General features: G+C 52.5%; 5 protein-coding genes and 1 non-coding gene across 7 annotated transcripts; 2 read left to right on the plus strand and 4 right to left on the minus strand.

Annotated features, from left to right (window-relative positions):
- Positions 1–87: 87 nt before the first annotated feature.
- UBX6 (Ubx6p) lies at positions 88–1,327 on the minus strand (the record flags this gene model as incomplete). Its single annotated transcript, XM_076682855.1, has 2 exons — positions 88–1,184; positions 1,231–1,327. 2 exons carry the CDS (start codon positions 1,325–1,327, stop codon positions 88–90), a joined length of 1,194 nt encoding a protein of 397 aa, XP_076542830.1.
- A 951-nt stretch (positions 1,328–2,278) lies between these two features.
- Positions 2,279–3,973, minus strand: PDC1 (alpha-keto acid decarboxylase family protein; the record flags this gene model as incomplete). The annotated part of the gene is made up of 1 exon (XM_076682856.1): positions 2,279–3,973. The coding sequence occupies one exon, from the start codon at positions 3,971–3,973 to the stop codon at positions 2,279–2,281; it is 1,695 nt and encodes a 564-aa protein (XP_076542831.1).
- Positions 3,974–5,847: 1,874 nt separating this feature from the next.
- AIM24 (Aim24p) lies at positions 5,848–6,933 on the plus strand (the record flags this gene model as incomplete). The annotated part of the gene is made up of 1 exon (XM_076682857.1): positions 5,848–6,933. One exon carries the CDS (start codon positions 5,848–5,850, stop codon positions 6,931–6,933), a length of 1,086 nt encoding a protein of 361 aa, XP_076542832.1.
- A 38-nt stretch (positions 6,934–6,971) lies between these two features.
- TRVA0_005S01310 lies at positions 6,972–7,817 on the plus strand. 2 transcript variants are annotated; one of them, XR_013062067.1, is made up of 2 exons: positions 6,972–7,100; positions 7,149–7,817. It is a non-coding gene; the product is annotated as an uncharacterized misc_RNA (transcript). The 2 variants fall into 2 exon arrangements; XR_013062068.1 differs by having other exon boundaries at positions 7,197–7,817.
- A 109-nt stretch (positions 7,818–7,926) lies between these two features.
- On the minus strand, positions 7,927–10,341 carry ACO1 (aconitate hydratase ACO1; the record flags this gene model as incomplete). The annotated part of the gene is made up of 2 exons (XM_076682858.1): positions 7,927–10,251; positions 10,315–10,341. The coding sequence occupies 2 exons, from the start codon at positions 10,339–10,341 to the stop codon at positions 7,927–7,929; spliced, it is 2,352 nt and encodes a 783-aa protein (XP_076542833.1).
- A 1,381-nt stretch (positions 10,342–11,722) lies between these two features.
- TRVA0_005S01354 (uncharacterized protein) lies at positions 11,723–13,795 on the minus strand (the record flags this gene model as incomplete). The annotated part of the gene is made up of 1 exon (XM_076682859.1): positions 11,723–13,795. The coding sequence occupies one exon, from the start codon at positions 13,793–13,795 to the stop codon at positions 11,723–11,725; it is 2,073 nt and encodes a 690-aa protein (XP_076542834.1).
- Between the last annotated feature and the right edge of the window lie 1,358 nt (positions 13,796–15,153).

The raw sequence follows: 15,153 nt of genomic DNA on the forward strand, positions 1-15,153 counted from the left end.
TTCCTCTTTAAAAATGCCATCATGGACCTGTATTATATATTGCTTAAATGCTATTATTCTGTATCATCGTGCATCTCTACCGCATCATCACGGGCGACGGTTGTTATCTTCTAAACTAAGCTGGTTTCCGTTATAGGTATTCCTTTTCTCTCTGTCATCGCTTCTTCTGCTGTCGTCGTCACTGTTGCTACTACGGCTGCTCTCTGAACTTCTTCCATCGTTTTCAGGCGCGGCGAGATACTGCGATATGCCGTTGGAGATAGACGTATACCATGCAGAGGGAGAGAGCCACCCCCCAAAAGAGGACGACTGCGAATAGGCAGAAACATACTGGCTGATCGGCTTCAGAATGAGCGTTGCGCTGGGCACCAGCCCCAGCTCCTGTAGCGTTTGATGTTCCTCTGATACGCTGAATGTTCTTTTTGGATAGGTCTGTGCAAAGTGATAGGGGTCGGTAATGCTCGTTGTTGAATCGACATACTGTCTTACTGACTCCAGAGTGTCACTCGGCTTGAATCGATTCTTCAGCGGTGACCCGTCAAACAGCCTAATTAATATGGCACATTCATTGTGATGGTCAACATGCGGTTTAGGATGACTCTTTGGTGTCGCCGTTTGACGGCGGTCCTGTTCGTTCCGCGCTCTCTGCTCCTCACGGTCCTTCCTTACGAGTTCCAAAATGCGCTTTCTTTCGTCATCTTGGGCTTTCTTTTGCAGCCTCAGCTGTTGTTGGTACTCTTCCTGAGCAGTAGACTTGGATCTAGGTTTTGCCGCTGGTTTTGACTTGTCCTGACTTGAGCTCCTTGGTTTTGGTGTAGCTTGATTTGTTCCTGGTCTCGCATCGTCTGGCTGAGAATTCGTCGTTCGTGGAGATCTCACCTCTTCATTCGCGACCTCCTCATTCGTGGATCCCTCTTTCACCTCATTCGTAGCCTCCTCATTCGAGGCCTCTACAATGGCAGTGGTAAGCTGATCAAGGACATGATCCGTAGAATCGCCCCCAGTAATGAGCGCAACGACTTTACCGCTCCGAATAATGTACAAACTCGGAATGCTCCCTACCGGGAATATCTGTCTAAAGAAGTCAAAATCGGGGCTGTCTTTGAGCACCTTCAGCGACACAGCCTGCTCGGTTATTAGTTCTGCAGCTTCATTGACGGCCTGAGTAAGGACGCTATCGGGGGCTACATGTTCGATTAGTACCGTTTATAACAAGAGCGCAGTACCTACGAAGCTCCTCAGTTTCGGATAGCACAACCAAAAGAGGCTTTTTCTGGGCCAGCGAAGCCGCAACGGCAGCCTGAACAGATCTTTCAAACGTGACCATGATTTCTGGCTCTCCCAGTCGATACTTGAAGGGGGGGGAACGAGAGTTGCAATGCGAATGGTAGTGCGGTGGTGGTGGTTGGGCGCAGCCTGTGCTTCACCCCCCGAGACACCGCATGGATCCACCGCTGTACATTACTGATACTGCTGATATCGTTGATACATTTGATATATTCAAGAATAGGGTCCTTTAAGCTGGTGATAAACTACAGCTGTGGCATTTAGCTGTAATCTTTAAAGATAGACATAGGCTGTTGGTTAAGGATTTAAACAGGTTGCGACTAAAAGGTTGCGTAGATATCTGTTGCAAAGCCATCCAATGTACACTTTCTAAGATGAAACTGTTATATAGCTATAGCAGTACAAGTGTAGGAACTTCTAACACGTGGCTGAGGCTAAACTGAGTATCTAGGAGGTAGAATTCGGTACTTTCAGTATGGGCGAAAAGAAAAGCGAACTACGGTTCATGGATTGGTGGTACTTCCAATTACCGGTAGTGTAGTGACGCCTCGTAAAAGTTATTTGAACTAGCGGTATTGAGTAAAATTAGCAGTGCTGCTCCTTTATAGGTCTGGCTTAGCGGATATTTTACCGTCTGTTTCCTATTCATTCATTTGCCACCTAGAAATGGGTTACACGCATAGCACCCAATCGTTCATTTTTGATTTCAGTATACCTTCAATATTTGTTACAAAATAACGATCTCGTTCACTCTGTCCCCATGCAGGTTAACGTACTCCATCTTATACTGACGATTCGCTGGCTAGATTCACACACCATATACTATTGTGACTTCTGTTCTGCCATTCTACGTAGTTATGCATCGTGTCGGAATAGCGGCACGTTCAGCCGCGCACTCAGGGGATCAGACAAATAAATTATTTTATTTCGACATCACCTACCGTACTATAAAATTTTTCTCGGTTCAATCCTTTTTAATTTTCAGCAATGCTTACTCACTGACCGCGTTAGTCTGGGCAGTGATCTTTGCCTGCTTGATCAACGACACTGGAGCGTCCATCTTTGGAATAAAGAGCTCCATGAGTCGGATTCGCTTCGGCTCGTTAAACTCCTTGTCGCTGAGCAGCTTTTCGAGCTCGCCAACAGTGTTCACCTGCAAGCTCTCGTAGTCCGTCGCATTGAAAGTGTCGAGCAGGTTGGCGTACTTCCACATGTGAATATCGTTGTAGCCAGCCTTCTCACCGTGAATAAGTCTCTCAATAGTGTAACCATCATTGTTGAGCACAAAAATATATGGCTTCAAGCCCCACTTGATCATGGTCGAAATCTCAGTCACAGTCAGCTGCAGAGAACCATCACCGACAAACAGAAGGACTCGTCGGTTCGGATCAAGCTCGGCAGCACCCATTGCGGCGCCCATTGCGGCGCCGACAGAGTAGCCAATGGAACCCCACAGGACCTGCGAGATGCCAATGGTGTTCTTGGGGAACTTCGTGTGCACGATACCAAACGAAGAAGTACCAGTCTCAGAAACGATAATATCGCCTGGTCGCAGGAAGGAGCTGAGTCGTGTCCACAGCCATTGCTGTCGAATCTTGCTCTCTGGTGGCATGGGCGTAGCAACCTCCTTGATGGTTGGCACTGGCACGTTTGGCTTGACAATCGCCTTGGTCACCTTAGCATTGAGCTTTTGCAAGAGCTCCTTCATTCGGATACCCGGGTACGATGCAGATCGAATCTTGGTGTGGTTAGAGTGGAACTCAACAATGTTTCTAGTAGAGTATCGGTAGGTGAAGGATCCAGTGTTGAAGTCAGAGAGCAAGGCGCCAACCGAGAGTACCAAATCGGCCGATTCTACAACCTCGGCAACCTCTGGGCTCGACAGCGAACCAACATAGACACCACCAAATCGGGGATTGAGCTCATCAAACGACGACTTTCCCATTGGCGTGACAAACACCGGGTACTGCGTTCGCACAGCGAGCTCATTTGTCTCCTTGATGGTATCGTGTCGCGAGGCACAGGCATCGACGAGTATAATTGGCTTCTCGGCCTTGGTCATCATCTCAATAATAGTCTCTAGAACCTCTTCTTGAGCATCAGTCTCGTTGGCCTCAATGGTCAAGTCAATTGGCGTGTCGAGTCTGGTCGCGTCAATTGGCAGGTCGTGGAAGTTGGCAGGTACTGCGAGGTAGACCGGTCGCTGAGCAACATAAGCCGTCCGCAGAGCCCGGTCAATGTCCTCGCCAACCTTGGTAGGGTCACTGAGCGTAATAGTAGTTTCGCAGATCTTGTCGCTCATCTGTCGGAAGACAGTGAAATCACCGTTACCCAGAGTGTGGTGCAGAAGCAGCTGCTTCGACTGCGATGTCAGCGATGGTACACCAACAATGTGGACCATGCCAACGTGCTCGGCGTACGAGCCAGCGACTGCTGCCAGGGCTGAGAGCTCGCCGACACCAAAGGTCGTGCACAGCGCAGCCAATCGCTTGACACGCGAATACCCGTCGGCGGCGTAGCCGGCATTGAGCTCATTGGTGTTTCCGACCCACTTCATGCCCTCAACCTCGTAAATGTGGTCGAGTAGCGGCAGCGTAAAGTCGCCTGGCACACCAAACACCGAGTCGACGCCCAGCTGCTTGAGCCGCGTGAAGAGGTAGTTTCCCAGGGAGATTTCCTTGACCATTGTCTTGGCCTTCTTCTTATCACGTGTAGCGGGAATTTTGAACGACTTATCAAACGCGCTTGTTGCAATTGCTTCAATTGTCCTCTATAGAACGACACCTATAAAAGACCAGTTAAGCCACAACGTTTGTTAGGACAGCAAGCAAGGGAATCTGTCCCGTCTTTTATAGTTGCAACGCGCCGCAAAAGTAACATCAGACAGGGGGGCTATAGTGGACCGACTTCGCAATAATCGCCCTCGGCGGTTCCCTTGTCTCAGTGCGTCTTTGTTGGTGCACAAACGGTTCCGGCCCTGCCCTGACCTGCCTCCTGGGACCGGATTGCGCATCCCAACAATGACCGCCGCGCGGGTAATACGCTCCTCCGGTGCAGCCCATAACATCCCGGTAGAGGGATTGCCACCAATTGCCGACTCCTGAGGTCCTCGTCGATGTCCTTACGGGGGACGAAAGGAGGGCCAGACGGGGCGTTTCAATATCACGCCATTGTGAATTTTTGGACGCGTTCTTTTAATCGGTCAGACACGTTTCGGAAAAACTCGTTAGGGCCCTTAATCAAAACAAGTTCATGGCAGAAACCTTGCCAATATTACCAGCCGGATTAACTTGGGCCGGCTCCCCTGCATTGATCTGGCGATGTTTTTCCTGTGGGTCCGTTGGTGACCCTCTCGTTGGTGACTGGTGGTTGAGCGGTTTTTATGCCGGATTCGACGTGAGCGTTTTTTGTAGCCGTCAACTGTGGTTACATAATCCAACACAATCCAATTGAGTACATTCGAAAGGGGGTCAACTATTGCATCCTATTCATGAGCTACTAAAAATGCCCGGACTAATAGCTGTTGTCTTCCTGCAGTAATCATGTGTATTCATGTACTCTAGATGTATCTAGATGTACTGAGGTCTTAGTCGTCAGACGAACCATCACTACGGAGAAACTGTTCCAAATTGGAATCCCGAGATCTCATGAAATAAATATATGTACTACATAAATGTTTCTTCGTCCAGTCATAACCACGATTCTGCTGCTGTATAACATAATATCTCGGCTTATAATGCAAATCTCATAAATCTGAATAATCACCCGTCATATCTACCTCATTCATGCACCGGAGCATCTCGGGAAGCCGCCCCTGAATCTTCCGGATGTACCAAAAGGGTCAGCATTTCGCAATAGTGACCAGTTTCCACGCGCGGTTTCCGACACTTCTGTTCTATGATGAAATATTTGCTGCGCGACATGGGGCTCGATGTGTTCCCCCTGAGGCTCCGCTACTTCGAGATCTATCAATCCTCCGCGACGCGGAGCTATGGGAGCTCGAGGGCTGGCCCTCGAATACATTCCGCTGCTACTACCAGCGCGGGCAATTCCACAGACTACCTCGGATTCACTGAGTATACGGGATCAGCTGTAACTACCAATCGACTATTTGGTGCCTGGCATGTAGTACCTGGTAGGTTAACGGGTACTGTAGGTACACTACAGTATTGTAGCTGATCTCGTAATCGTTTCTGTGGACTACGAGAGTGGCACAGCCGTGCGTTGGGAGTTAACGACGATTACATCAACTCGGCGGATTTTCAACAATGAACGGCCTTCAGAACATGAGCACTCACGATTAGCTGTGATGGCCTCTCTTACCTGATCCACTCAAATCCGATGCAATATATCGCCACGGGGGTATCGGGGCTAGTCATGAACTTAAAGAGCCCCAATTACCCCCCATGCGAGGCTCAATGGGCCCAGATCTGGCCAAAAAGCCCAGGCGCTGGCCGGAGATAACCCCAACTGTACATCCAATCACGGGTAGGAAAACCGCCCAGAAGATCGCCAGATTTTAGGGCACACACCCTCTCCTTCAACGCATAGAGAACAGCCATGATTATTAGAAGGGGATTGCACGTGCTGCAGTCGCCGACGACCTCAATTCCGACGTCGCTGAACGTGTCGCACCTGGTGAAAAACGTGCCCGACTTGGTGGCCGAGAATGATGGCAGCGAGACGACCTTCCAGGCTCTCGGGGACTCGGCGTCGCTGCTGAGGGTTGCTATGGCGCCCTCGACACCCGTGTATACCAAGCGTAAGAGCCTCGTGGCGACGTTCGCCAAGGACCACGCCCCCGTGGTGTCGACTTGGTTCCTCGGCAAGTTCGTTTCGCGGCTTCTGGCGCTGCAGCGGCCTTTTGGATTCCAGAAGATCGTCTCGACGAGCCCTGTTACAGCTCTCATCGGGTCGGACAGCAGCCGATTAGCTGTAGTGTCGCTCGACGGCACCATTGACTGGATCGTGGCTCACCCGGCTGCATTGCACACGTTCACAGGCGAGCAGCTGATCCTGCACGCCAGACGCGGCTCATGGCTGCGAAAGGGCCCGCCGTTCAGCTACACGTTCCTGTCCGGGCGAGGTACCGTTGCGCTCAGCGGGTTTGGGCAGCTCTTCAAGATCTCTCTCGAGCAGGGCGAGTCCTATATGGCACTCAAGGAGAGCGTCATTGCATACTCCGTCGACGCTAACCGCCGGTTGCAGACTCCCGAGTTTGAGAAGCTGCCCTACTCGGTCCATCAGACGACAACGCTTGCTTCGCCGTCCATTGCCGAGTCGCTCAAGTCCGTGTCCGCGGCGTGGGCTTACGTTAAGAGCCTCGTGAGCCGCACAAACACAGCACTCTACAGACTCGTCAATGCCGATTCGGGCAAATACATGACGCTCCATGGCCCTACTACAATTCTCGTTCAGTCCGCTGTGCACCATCTGGCCGCACCGGCCCTGGCCACGTCGTCTCCGGCCGTGCTTGAGTCGGCCGTCCAGGCCGCGGCGAGGGAGATCATTGACGATGTGCAGTCGCAAAAGGCCCAGATCGCAGCAGCTGGCATGGCCGGCCGCCCAGAGGACCACCTCAAGGTCGCGACAGTGACTAATGGCAAAGTCGTCTTTGAGAGCACCAAGAACTTTGATGGCTTTTAATATCTCCATTCCCCCCCCCTGAGCCCGGAACTCCCGATCCGCTCGGGGGTGAAAATTTCAAGACACTCAACGGGTTCGATTATAACCAATAGATAGAATGGCGTTCTTCGACGAGAGTAAGCCACTGCCCAAGTTGGTGGTGTTCGATCTAGACTACACTTTGTGGCGTAAGTAGTATACAGCGCTTTGTGCATATTTGACTAACCCTGTTCCAGCCGTAGGTATTTAAGCCTTGGTAGTGATGACAAAACTTACTGATTTGTAGTGCTGGTGCGATACCCACGTCTCGCGGCCGTTCAAACAGGACGCTAAAGCTCCAGGGAAGACCATTGTCGACCGCTATGGCACGCGGATGAGCCTTTTCCGCGAGGTGGATGCCGTGCTGGCATGGATCAGAGACCAGGAGGACATGACTGCCGTGTCTGCCTCGAGAACCCACGACCCAGACACCGCCAAAACCATGCTCTCAATGTTCCAAATCAACGGCGAGCCTGCGACGAGCTTCTTGGCCCACAAGACGTGGGGAATTGGAACCAAGAAGAAGCACTTCAAAGAGCTGCACAAACTTACGGGCATTGCCTACGAGGACATGGTGTTTTTCGACGACGAGAGCCGTAACCGAGAGGTCGAGGCTCTCGGAGTCACGTTTGTGCTTGTCACTGAAGAGGAAGGCGTCTCGTGGAACTCGTTCAACCGAGGCCTGAAGCTCTGGCAAAAGAGACACTACTAACCACCAACTCATCAGCGGGAACTTACAGGCTACAAATATGCGGCTATACAAGACAGAACATATTGGTATCAACTCAAAAGCCACAAATATCCTTACAAGATAGAACATATTGGTATCAACTTACGGACCACAGATATAGAAGAGCACATTCAATTTAATATGGTACAGTAAAGCTTTTCATTATACTCCCGTAATAATAATCATAAATACATTAGTGAGAAACCCCTGATTTTTTTTAAAAACTTATTAAAATCCTCACCGTTTTAGTTCTTGGCAGCGGCCTTGTTCTGGGCCATCTTGTTCAAGGCAGAACCAGCCTTGAACCACTCAATCTGCTCAGAGTTGTAGGTGTGGGAAAGCTCAGTCTCCCAGGCCGCACCGTTCTGTGGGTGGACAACCATCTTGACGTTCTTGCCTGGGGCAATGTCGGCAAGACCGACCAGGTCAATCTTGTCAGTTGGGTTGATCTTGTCGTAGTCCTCTGGCTTGGTGAAGTTCAATGGCAAGAGACCCTGCTTCTTCAAGTTGGTCTCGTGAATTCGGGCAAACGACTTGGTGATGATGGCGAAACCACCCAGGAATCGTGGCTCCAAAGCAGCGTGCTCTCGGGAGGAACCCTCACCGAAGTTCTCACCACCAACAACAACCCATCGGATGCCGTTGTCTCGGTAGTACGAGGCAACATCTGGAACGGCACCGTACTCACCAGTGACCTGGTTCTTGATGTTGTTGGCCTCGTTGTTCTCGGCGTTAATGGCACCAATCATGTAGTTGTTGGAGATGTTCTGCAAGTGACCTCGGTACTTGAGCCAAGGACCAGCCTGGGAAATGTGGTCAGTGGTGGTCTTACCAAGAGACTTGATGAGAATTGGCATGTTCTTGCCGTCCTTGCCGTCCCAAGCCTTGAATGGCTTGAGGAGCTGGAGTCGGTCCGAGGTTGGGGCAACGGCAACACTGACCGCCGATCGCTCGGCTGGTGGAGCCTTGTAAGTATCCTTGCCGGCCAAGTAGCCCTTCTCTGGGAGACCCTCGCCATATGGCTCCTTGAGCTTGAACTCCTTACCGTCCTTGTCCTTCAAGGTGTCGGTGAGAGGGTTGAATCGCAAGTCACCGGCAATGGCAAAGGCGGTGACCAGATCTGGCGAGGTGACGAAGGCGTGGGTAGCCGGGTTAGAGTCGTTTCGGCCAGTGAAGTTTCGGTTGTAGGAGGAGACAATGGTGTTCTTGTCACCCTTCTTGATGTCTCGTCGGTCCCACTGACCAATGCAAGGGCCGCAAGCGTTGGCAAGCACCAAACCGCCAAAGTCGAGGAAGGTCTGGAGCTGGCCATCTCGCTCAATGGTGGCTCGAATCTGCTCGGAACCTGGGGTCACGGTGAAGATAGACTTGGCCTTGAGACCGTGCTCCATGGCGTCTCGGGCAATGTTGGCCGATCGGGTCAGATCCTCGTAGGAAGAGTTGGTGCAGGAACCAATCAAACCAACCTTAACCTCGGTTGGCCAGCCATTCTCGACAGCAACGTCCTTAAGCTTGGAGATTGGAGTGGCCAAATCTGGAGTGAACGGGCCGTTGACGTGTGGCTCCAGAGTGTTGAGATCAATCTCAATAACCTGGTCGTACTCGGCGCCCTTGTCGGCGGAGAGCAGATCCTTCTGGTAGAGCTTGGCAAAGTCGGCAATCTGGCCTCGGTTGGTGGCTCGCAGGTACTTGGACATTGACTCGTTGAATGGGAACACAGAGGTGGTGGCGCCAATCTCGGCACCCATGTTGCAAATGGTACCCATACCAGTGCAGGAAAGGGCGTCGACACCGTCGCCGAAGTACTCGACAATGGCACCGGTACCACCCTTGACGGTGAGGATGCCGGCAACCTTGAGGATAACGTCCTTTGGCGAGGTCCAGCCGCTGAGCTTACCAGTAAGCTTGACACCAATGACCTTTGGAGCCTTGAGCTCCCATGGCAGGTCGGCCATGACGTCGACAGCGTCGGCACCGCCGACACCAATGGCGAGCTGGCCGAGACCACCGGCGTTTGGAGTGTGAGAGTCGGTACCAATGAGGAGAGCACCTGGGAAGGCGTAGTTCTCAAGAACAATCTGGTGAATGATACCAGAGCCCGGGCCCCAGAAGCCAATGTTGTACTTGGCCGTGGCCGTCTCCAAGAAGTCGTAGACCTCCTTGTTGATGTCAATGGCTCGGGCCAAATCCTGTGGACCGCCGACCTGGGCCTGAATCAAATGGTCGCAGTGCACGGTGGTTGGGGTAGCAACCGATGGCATGCCGGCAGACATAAACTGCAAAATGGCCATCTGGGCGGTGGCATCCTGGCAAGCAACTCGATCCGGTCGGAGCTTGAGGTAGGACACACCTCGCTCGATGTCCTGCTCGTGTGGGTTGGCCAAGTGACCGTAGAGCAGCTTCTCGGCGTACGTCAGAGGTCGATTCAGTCGCTTCTTGACGATCTCCACGTTCTCGGCGTGCTTCTTGTAGTTGATGAAGTTGTCCTTCTCCAGGTTGTTCATCAAAACCTTGGAGTCTCGGGTCAGGGACGCAGTGGCCATCCCTCGGGCGGTCAGCCGGGAAGCAGCCTACATTACCCTTGTTAGCAAATTTCTCTAATGATATATACCAAAACAATTGAAATCACTCACCTTCACGGTAGATAGTCGGGAAAGCATTGCTAGATGTATGGAAGTGTAGCTTCTCTCTACGACTTTTTAAATGAAAAGGTGAAAAGAAAGAAAGAAAAAGATCCTTGTGTGGAGGGCTGTCGACGGGGTTTTTAAACCTGGTTCACCGACCTGTCCGTTTTTCCGGGCCGGCCAATCAGCGCGCTTGTATTGTCAAATTTTCACGCGTCCGACTGTCCGGCCGTCGTGCGCCCGACACTCGGCCGACCTCCACACCCCATCACAGTTTCGCCAATTGGCACTACATCATCCGTCCGAATGGCCGAGAAGCGCCCTCTTTTCGTGCCGCCATCTTTTTTGGTTCGTGTTCGGCATGAAAACGAGTCCCTCCTCCTTATCTCCGAGGTTTGCAGCGAAATCTGGGGTCTTGCCATATGCCCCACAATGACCCAAACCATGATGTTGTGTTTTGCGCTCGGCACAGTTGTTCCGTTGTTGTGTACAAACCCTCTCTCCACTCGCGCCGACGTCACCAAGTCCGCCGCACCGAGCCGTCCGCCCTGCGGCGGCCAATGATCGTTGGCACATTTCCAACCATTGTTCCTTCCTCCTTGTTTTCTTGTTTGGGCGTGTGCTCTGAACTAACATGTGTATGAATCTATTGATTTTCGTTATATTGAATGACGATAATTATACGACTCTTGTTGAAACATGCAGTTCTCGGACGCACCTCGGCATGCTCTTGCACCGTGATACTGTTCGTCACTACCAAGATCTCACACACAATTCGTCCTAGCGAGATTTCACTCAAACTCGACATATCCAAATTATCCAAGTCAGCCACAACTCATTCGAGAATCATTGTAAATCACAGCTCATTCTTTACTCACAATTCACTGCCGACCAAGATCTTAAACAAGCGCCGTTTTTCCAGACTTCACCACTGTCGAGATCTCACTCACAATTCGTCCTAGACCTTTCATGTAAATCACAGCCCATTTCGTGGATATCTTGTAAGTCATAACTCGATATCCTCACTCAAAATTCATTACTTCCGAGATCTTTCTCAAACCTCGACTTTCCAGACTTTTCAAATCAATCACAAGTCATTCCGAGAATCTTCATGTAGTGATATCTCCCGCAGGTGCATATAGCCGTAACGTCCCCCCCCCCCCCCATACAAGGTCCATGCATTATCACAATCCAAGAATAAACTTTTTTCGAGAAATAGTGAGACTTGAAAAATAACCGCAAGCGGTGTACTTTTGTACTATGTACAATGGCTAAAAAATACACTCAAAAAAACTAAAAGAATAAAAACCTCCAGGAACAAAACACAGTCGACACAAAAGTATTAATAAATAATCGTCTCTTTTCGTAAACCTCGTTAATAATAGGGCTTTGGTAAAAATTTTTTCGCTTTTTTCTATCACATTGGTCGATAGCCGTACGCAGACGCACTCGGAGACATTTGGTGACCCGTCAGGGACGGACTAGCACCGGGAGGCGCCTGCTGGTGTTGCTGAGGTTGTTGCTGCTGCTGGGGCGGAGGCATACCCATGCCGCCCTGGGGCGGAAGAGGAGCCATACCCTGCTGGCGAGGGTTCATGTAGTGGGTGCCCGGCGGGGGAATGGCGCCGACCTGGGCAGCCGCTGTCGCCGCGTGGCCATAGTCGGCCGAGTACTTGGAAATGATCTTCTTGAGGGCCTGCGAGAGAATCTTCCACGGGAACACCTTTACGTCCTTCTCAATGTTACGCGGCTTGGGAGCGCTGAACGACATAATGAGACGGAAAAAGTTGCCCGACTCGGCCTTGCCCTTGGACACGGTCAGCGGGTGGTACCCTTCGAGGTTTCGCCTGATACGGTTCTTCTCCTCCACGGTGAACTTGGCGTTGACGAGCTGCTCGAGGAGATAGATACAGTCGACCGAGGTGACGTACCAGTCCTGGCGCTCCTCCCAGTAGATACAGCTGATACACGGCGTGTTAGCCGTGTACTTGGACGCCTGGAGCGGGAAGAACTCAGCCGAAATTACCGCGCCGCGCTGGGCACGCGTGAACTGGACGAGCCGCCGTTTGGCGTGCCACTCCTCGGGCGTCCAGTGTTGGACCATCGACTCGAGCTGGCCAGTGACGAGCTCGAGGCTCGCTCGAAACTGGGGGGTTAGAGCCTCGCCATGGTGCTGCGGGTGCATCCCGACGGCGTTGGACCCCAGACTCGACGCGGCCTGAGACAGCGCGGTAGTGCGAACCAGCTGGGGGATGGGGTTGTTGGCAATGTCGTAGCGCATCATGCCAGGCTGAGTCGCCGGAATGTAGCCCATCGCGCCACCACCGGCGGTGCCGGCGCCAGAGGCTGTTCGCATTTGCTGTGCCATGTGGTCTTGTTGAGCCATTGTGCCAGCGTATGGATAAGGGAGACTGGCAGAGCTGTGTGGAGGATACATGCCGGTCGCGGCGGCGACGGCGGCGGCGGTGGCGGGGTTATTGCCGTTACTGCTGGCGTCCTGCATCCACTCGGCGTTGGACCCGTTTGCGGCGCCAGACCCTTGGGCCGTCCCGCCTGCGCCCGCGCCGCCAGACGCCCCCTGCGGCGGCTGATCGTAGTATCCCGCAGTGGCACCCGTCTGGTCCTCCGTCGAGTACTGCTGCTGGTACGGGTTATGCGAGTAAAAGTACGGCATGGTCTGCTGCGACTGGCTGCCGCGCGGCTGCATTGTCGTCGTCGCGCCCATAGTCGGATCGTACCCGTACCCGCCGCCAAAGCTCTGTCTATTACTGTACATTGACTGGAGGTCGTCCATAGTTCCCATTGACCCACTGCCCGTTTTGATGTGCCCTCGCTGCTGCTGCTGCTGCTGCTGCTGCTGCTGGGGCTGCTGACGCGGCTGGCCCATGAGCGATGGCAGGTACTGCGGCTGAGCGACCGAAGGGCTCGGCTGTGACTGCTGCTGCGGCGTTTGGCCCGCTGAGGGCTGCTGCGACGACTGCGCGCCGGGCGCCGACTGCTGGTAAGGCGACCCGTGGGGCTGCGTCGGAGTCGACTGCTGCGCGGCCTGAGCCGCAGATTGCGGCGCCTGCGGCGCGGAAGCGGCCTGGGCTGGGGGCGCCTGCGCCTGCTGAGGCTGTTGCGGTTCCTGTTTAATATCCTGCGAGGCACCACCTGCAAGTGCGATCGGAGGCTGAGTTGGAGACTGGTTCTGTGACATGAGAAGCTGCTCGGGGCTCGTTGTTGTTGTTCTTCTTGTCGCTATCGCTTTGTTCTTGCTGCTGACGGCACCTTGCGTGCTCTGCGGCGGGGCGACGACGGTCGACTCGGCGGCTACTGCCTGGATAATCTGTGGCGCGTGCTTTTTGGGGGCGGTCGTTGTTAAACAAGAGGCGCCCGGGTCGTCACGCTCTCTCTTGATCTTCTTACGCTGGTGCTCGTGCTCGTGCTCGTGCTGCTGATGTTGATGCTGATGCTGTGGCTCGATGCTAGTAATGTTGGTGCTGCTCATGGAACGGGACGAGCAGTGCACGGAGGTATGCGACGAGGGTGAGTCTTGGTAGTGAAAGTCGGTAACGTACAGGGCGATGATGTCTTTTAAAGTATCGCCGTCCAAAATTATCAGCTGTGTCAACACCGGCTTGTCTGTTCCTTGTTCGGCGGCCTCGTGTCTCGGAGGTACTTGCACGGTGATGGAGTACTGGTCTGGCGTATTCTCGACTGCTCTCGCTGTAACAATGCTTAATCGTGCTGCGCCAAAGCCTATCTGGTATCGCGGGCTGCCGTTGTTGCTTATAACAGGCGTCTCTTGTGATATATAAACGGAAAAAGTCGTCTCTTCGGGTCCGTGGTTCGTAGAATGGCCGATAATGCTAGGCACCGGGGGGACGGGCACGATTTACTTATTCGAAAAATAAATTGCCACTGCCCTTGCTTTTTTTCTCTCCTTGGGGGCTCTTCGTTCTTTTTTTTGTTTTGCTGCCGTGTGCAATGGAGCTCTCCTCCCTCTCTCTCGCGCTTTTGCTTCTTTTTTTCTCAATGGTCGTCTCGTCCGGCGTGTCGCGTAGGCTCCTCCGTTCGATTTTAAGCTTCAGGTCTCCTCAGGGTGTGACTCCGCTCTTGTCTCGAGTTCCAAAGCGCCAGACTTCCCTGGAATATTAAAAACTGTTTGTCTTTATTTGAACCACTTGTGGAACAAGGTCGTACTGCGCATTCCACGGGGCTATCAGGTTCGCTGAGGCTTGGGTATGGTGTGCGCGCGTGTGGGCTGGTTTTGTCGGCCGTTGGAATGTAAACCCAATCTCCAATTGCTCTATAGCCTATACTCAATAAAAAAAATCAAAACAATAAGGCAATTCCGTCCAGATTTGAGGGATCAGGTATTCCTTAGCCACGGGATGGTGGAAGAAAGAAGAAGAGGAAAAATTGAAGAAAGAAAATCTGATTTCAGTCGTTTCCAATTTTTCTTTTATTTTTCTCTTATGCACCACAAAAAAAACGCTCCAGCCGAAAAAGCAACCCACGGTGTGACTACCACTCCATCCCGCGAGACAGGCAAAAGAAAAAGCACTGGTTAAAGTTTGCACCCGTTGTGCGGGCAAAAGTAAGGCCCCCCTCCCAGTTACTATGCGTGCATACCAGTTATTGCTTCTTGCGACACACGGGAAAAAACAAATGAGTGGCCCTTTGTGATATTCGCTCTATCTCATCCTTTGTTTCAACGTTGCCATGGTGCGTAAAACCAACTCGCCCGACTTCGCGTCATTGCACCGATTGCACAATTGACTAGCGGGAATGTCGTCTGCCACGCCCCGGCTCTACAGCGGGCTGTACGTAACGCACATAGTACAGTGGTACGGTTGTGGCAGT

This window comes from Trichomonascus vanleenenianus, assembly GCF_965637985.1.
Source record: "Trichomonascus vanleenenianus strain CLIB 3782 genome assembly, contig: TRVA0_005S, whole genome shotgun sequence".
Lineage (NCBI taxonomy): Eukaryota > Fungi > Ascomycota > Dipodascomycetes > Dipodascales > Trichomonascaceae > Blastobotrys > Blastobotrys vanleenenianus.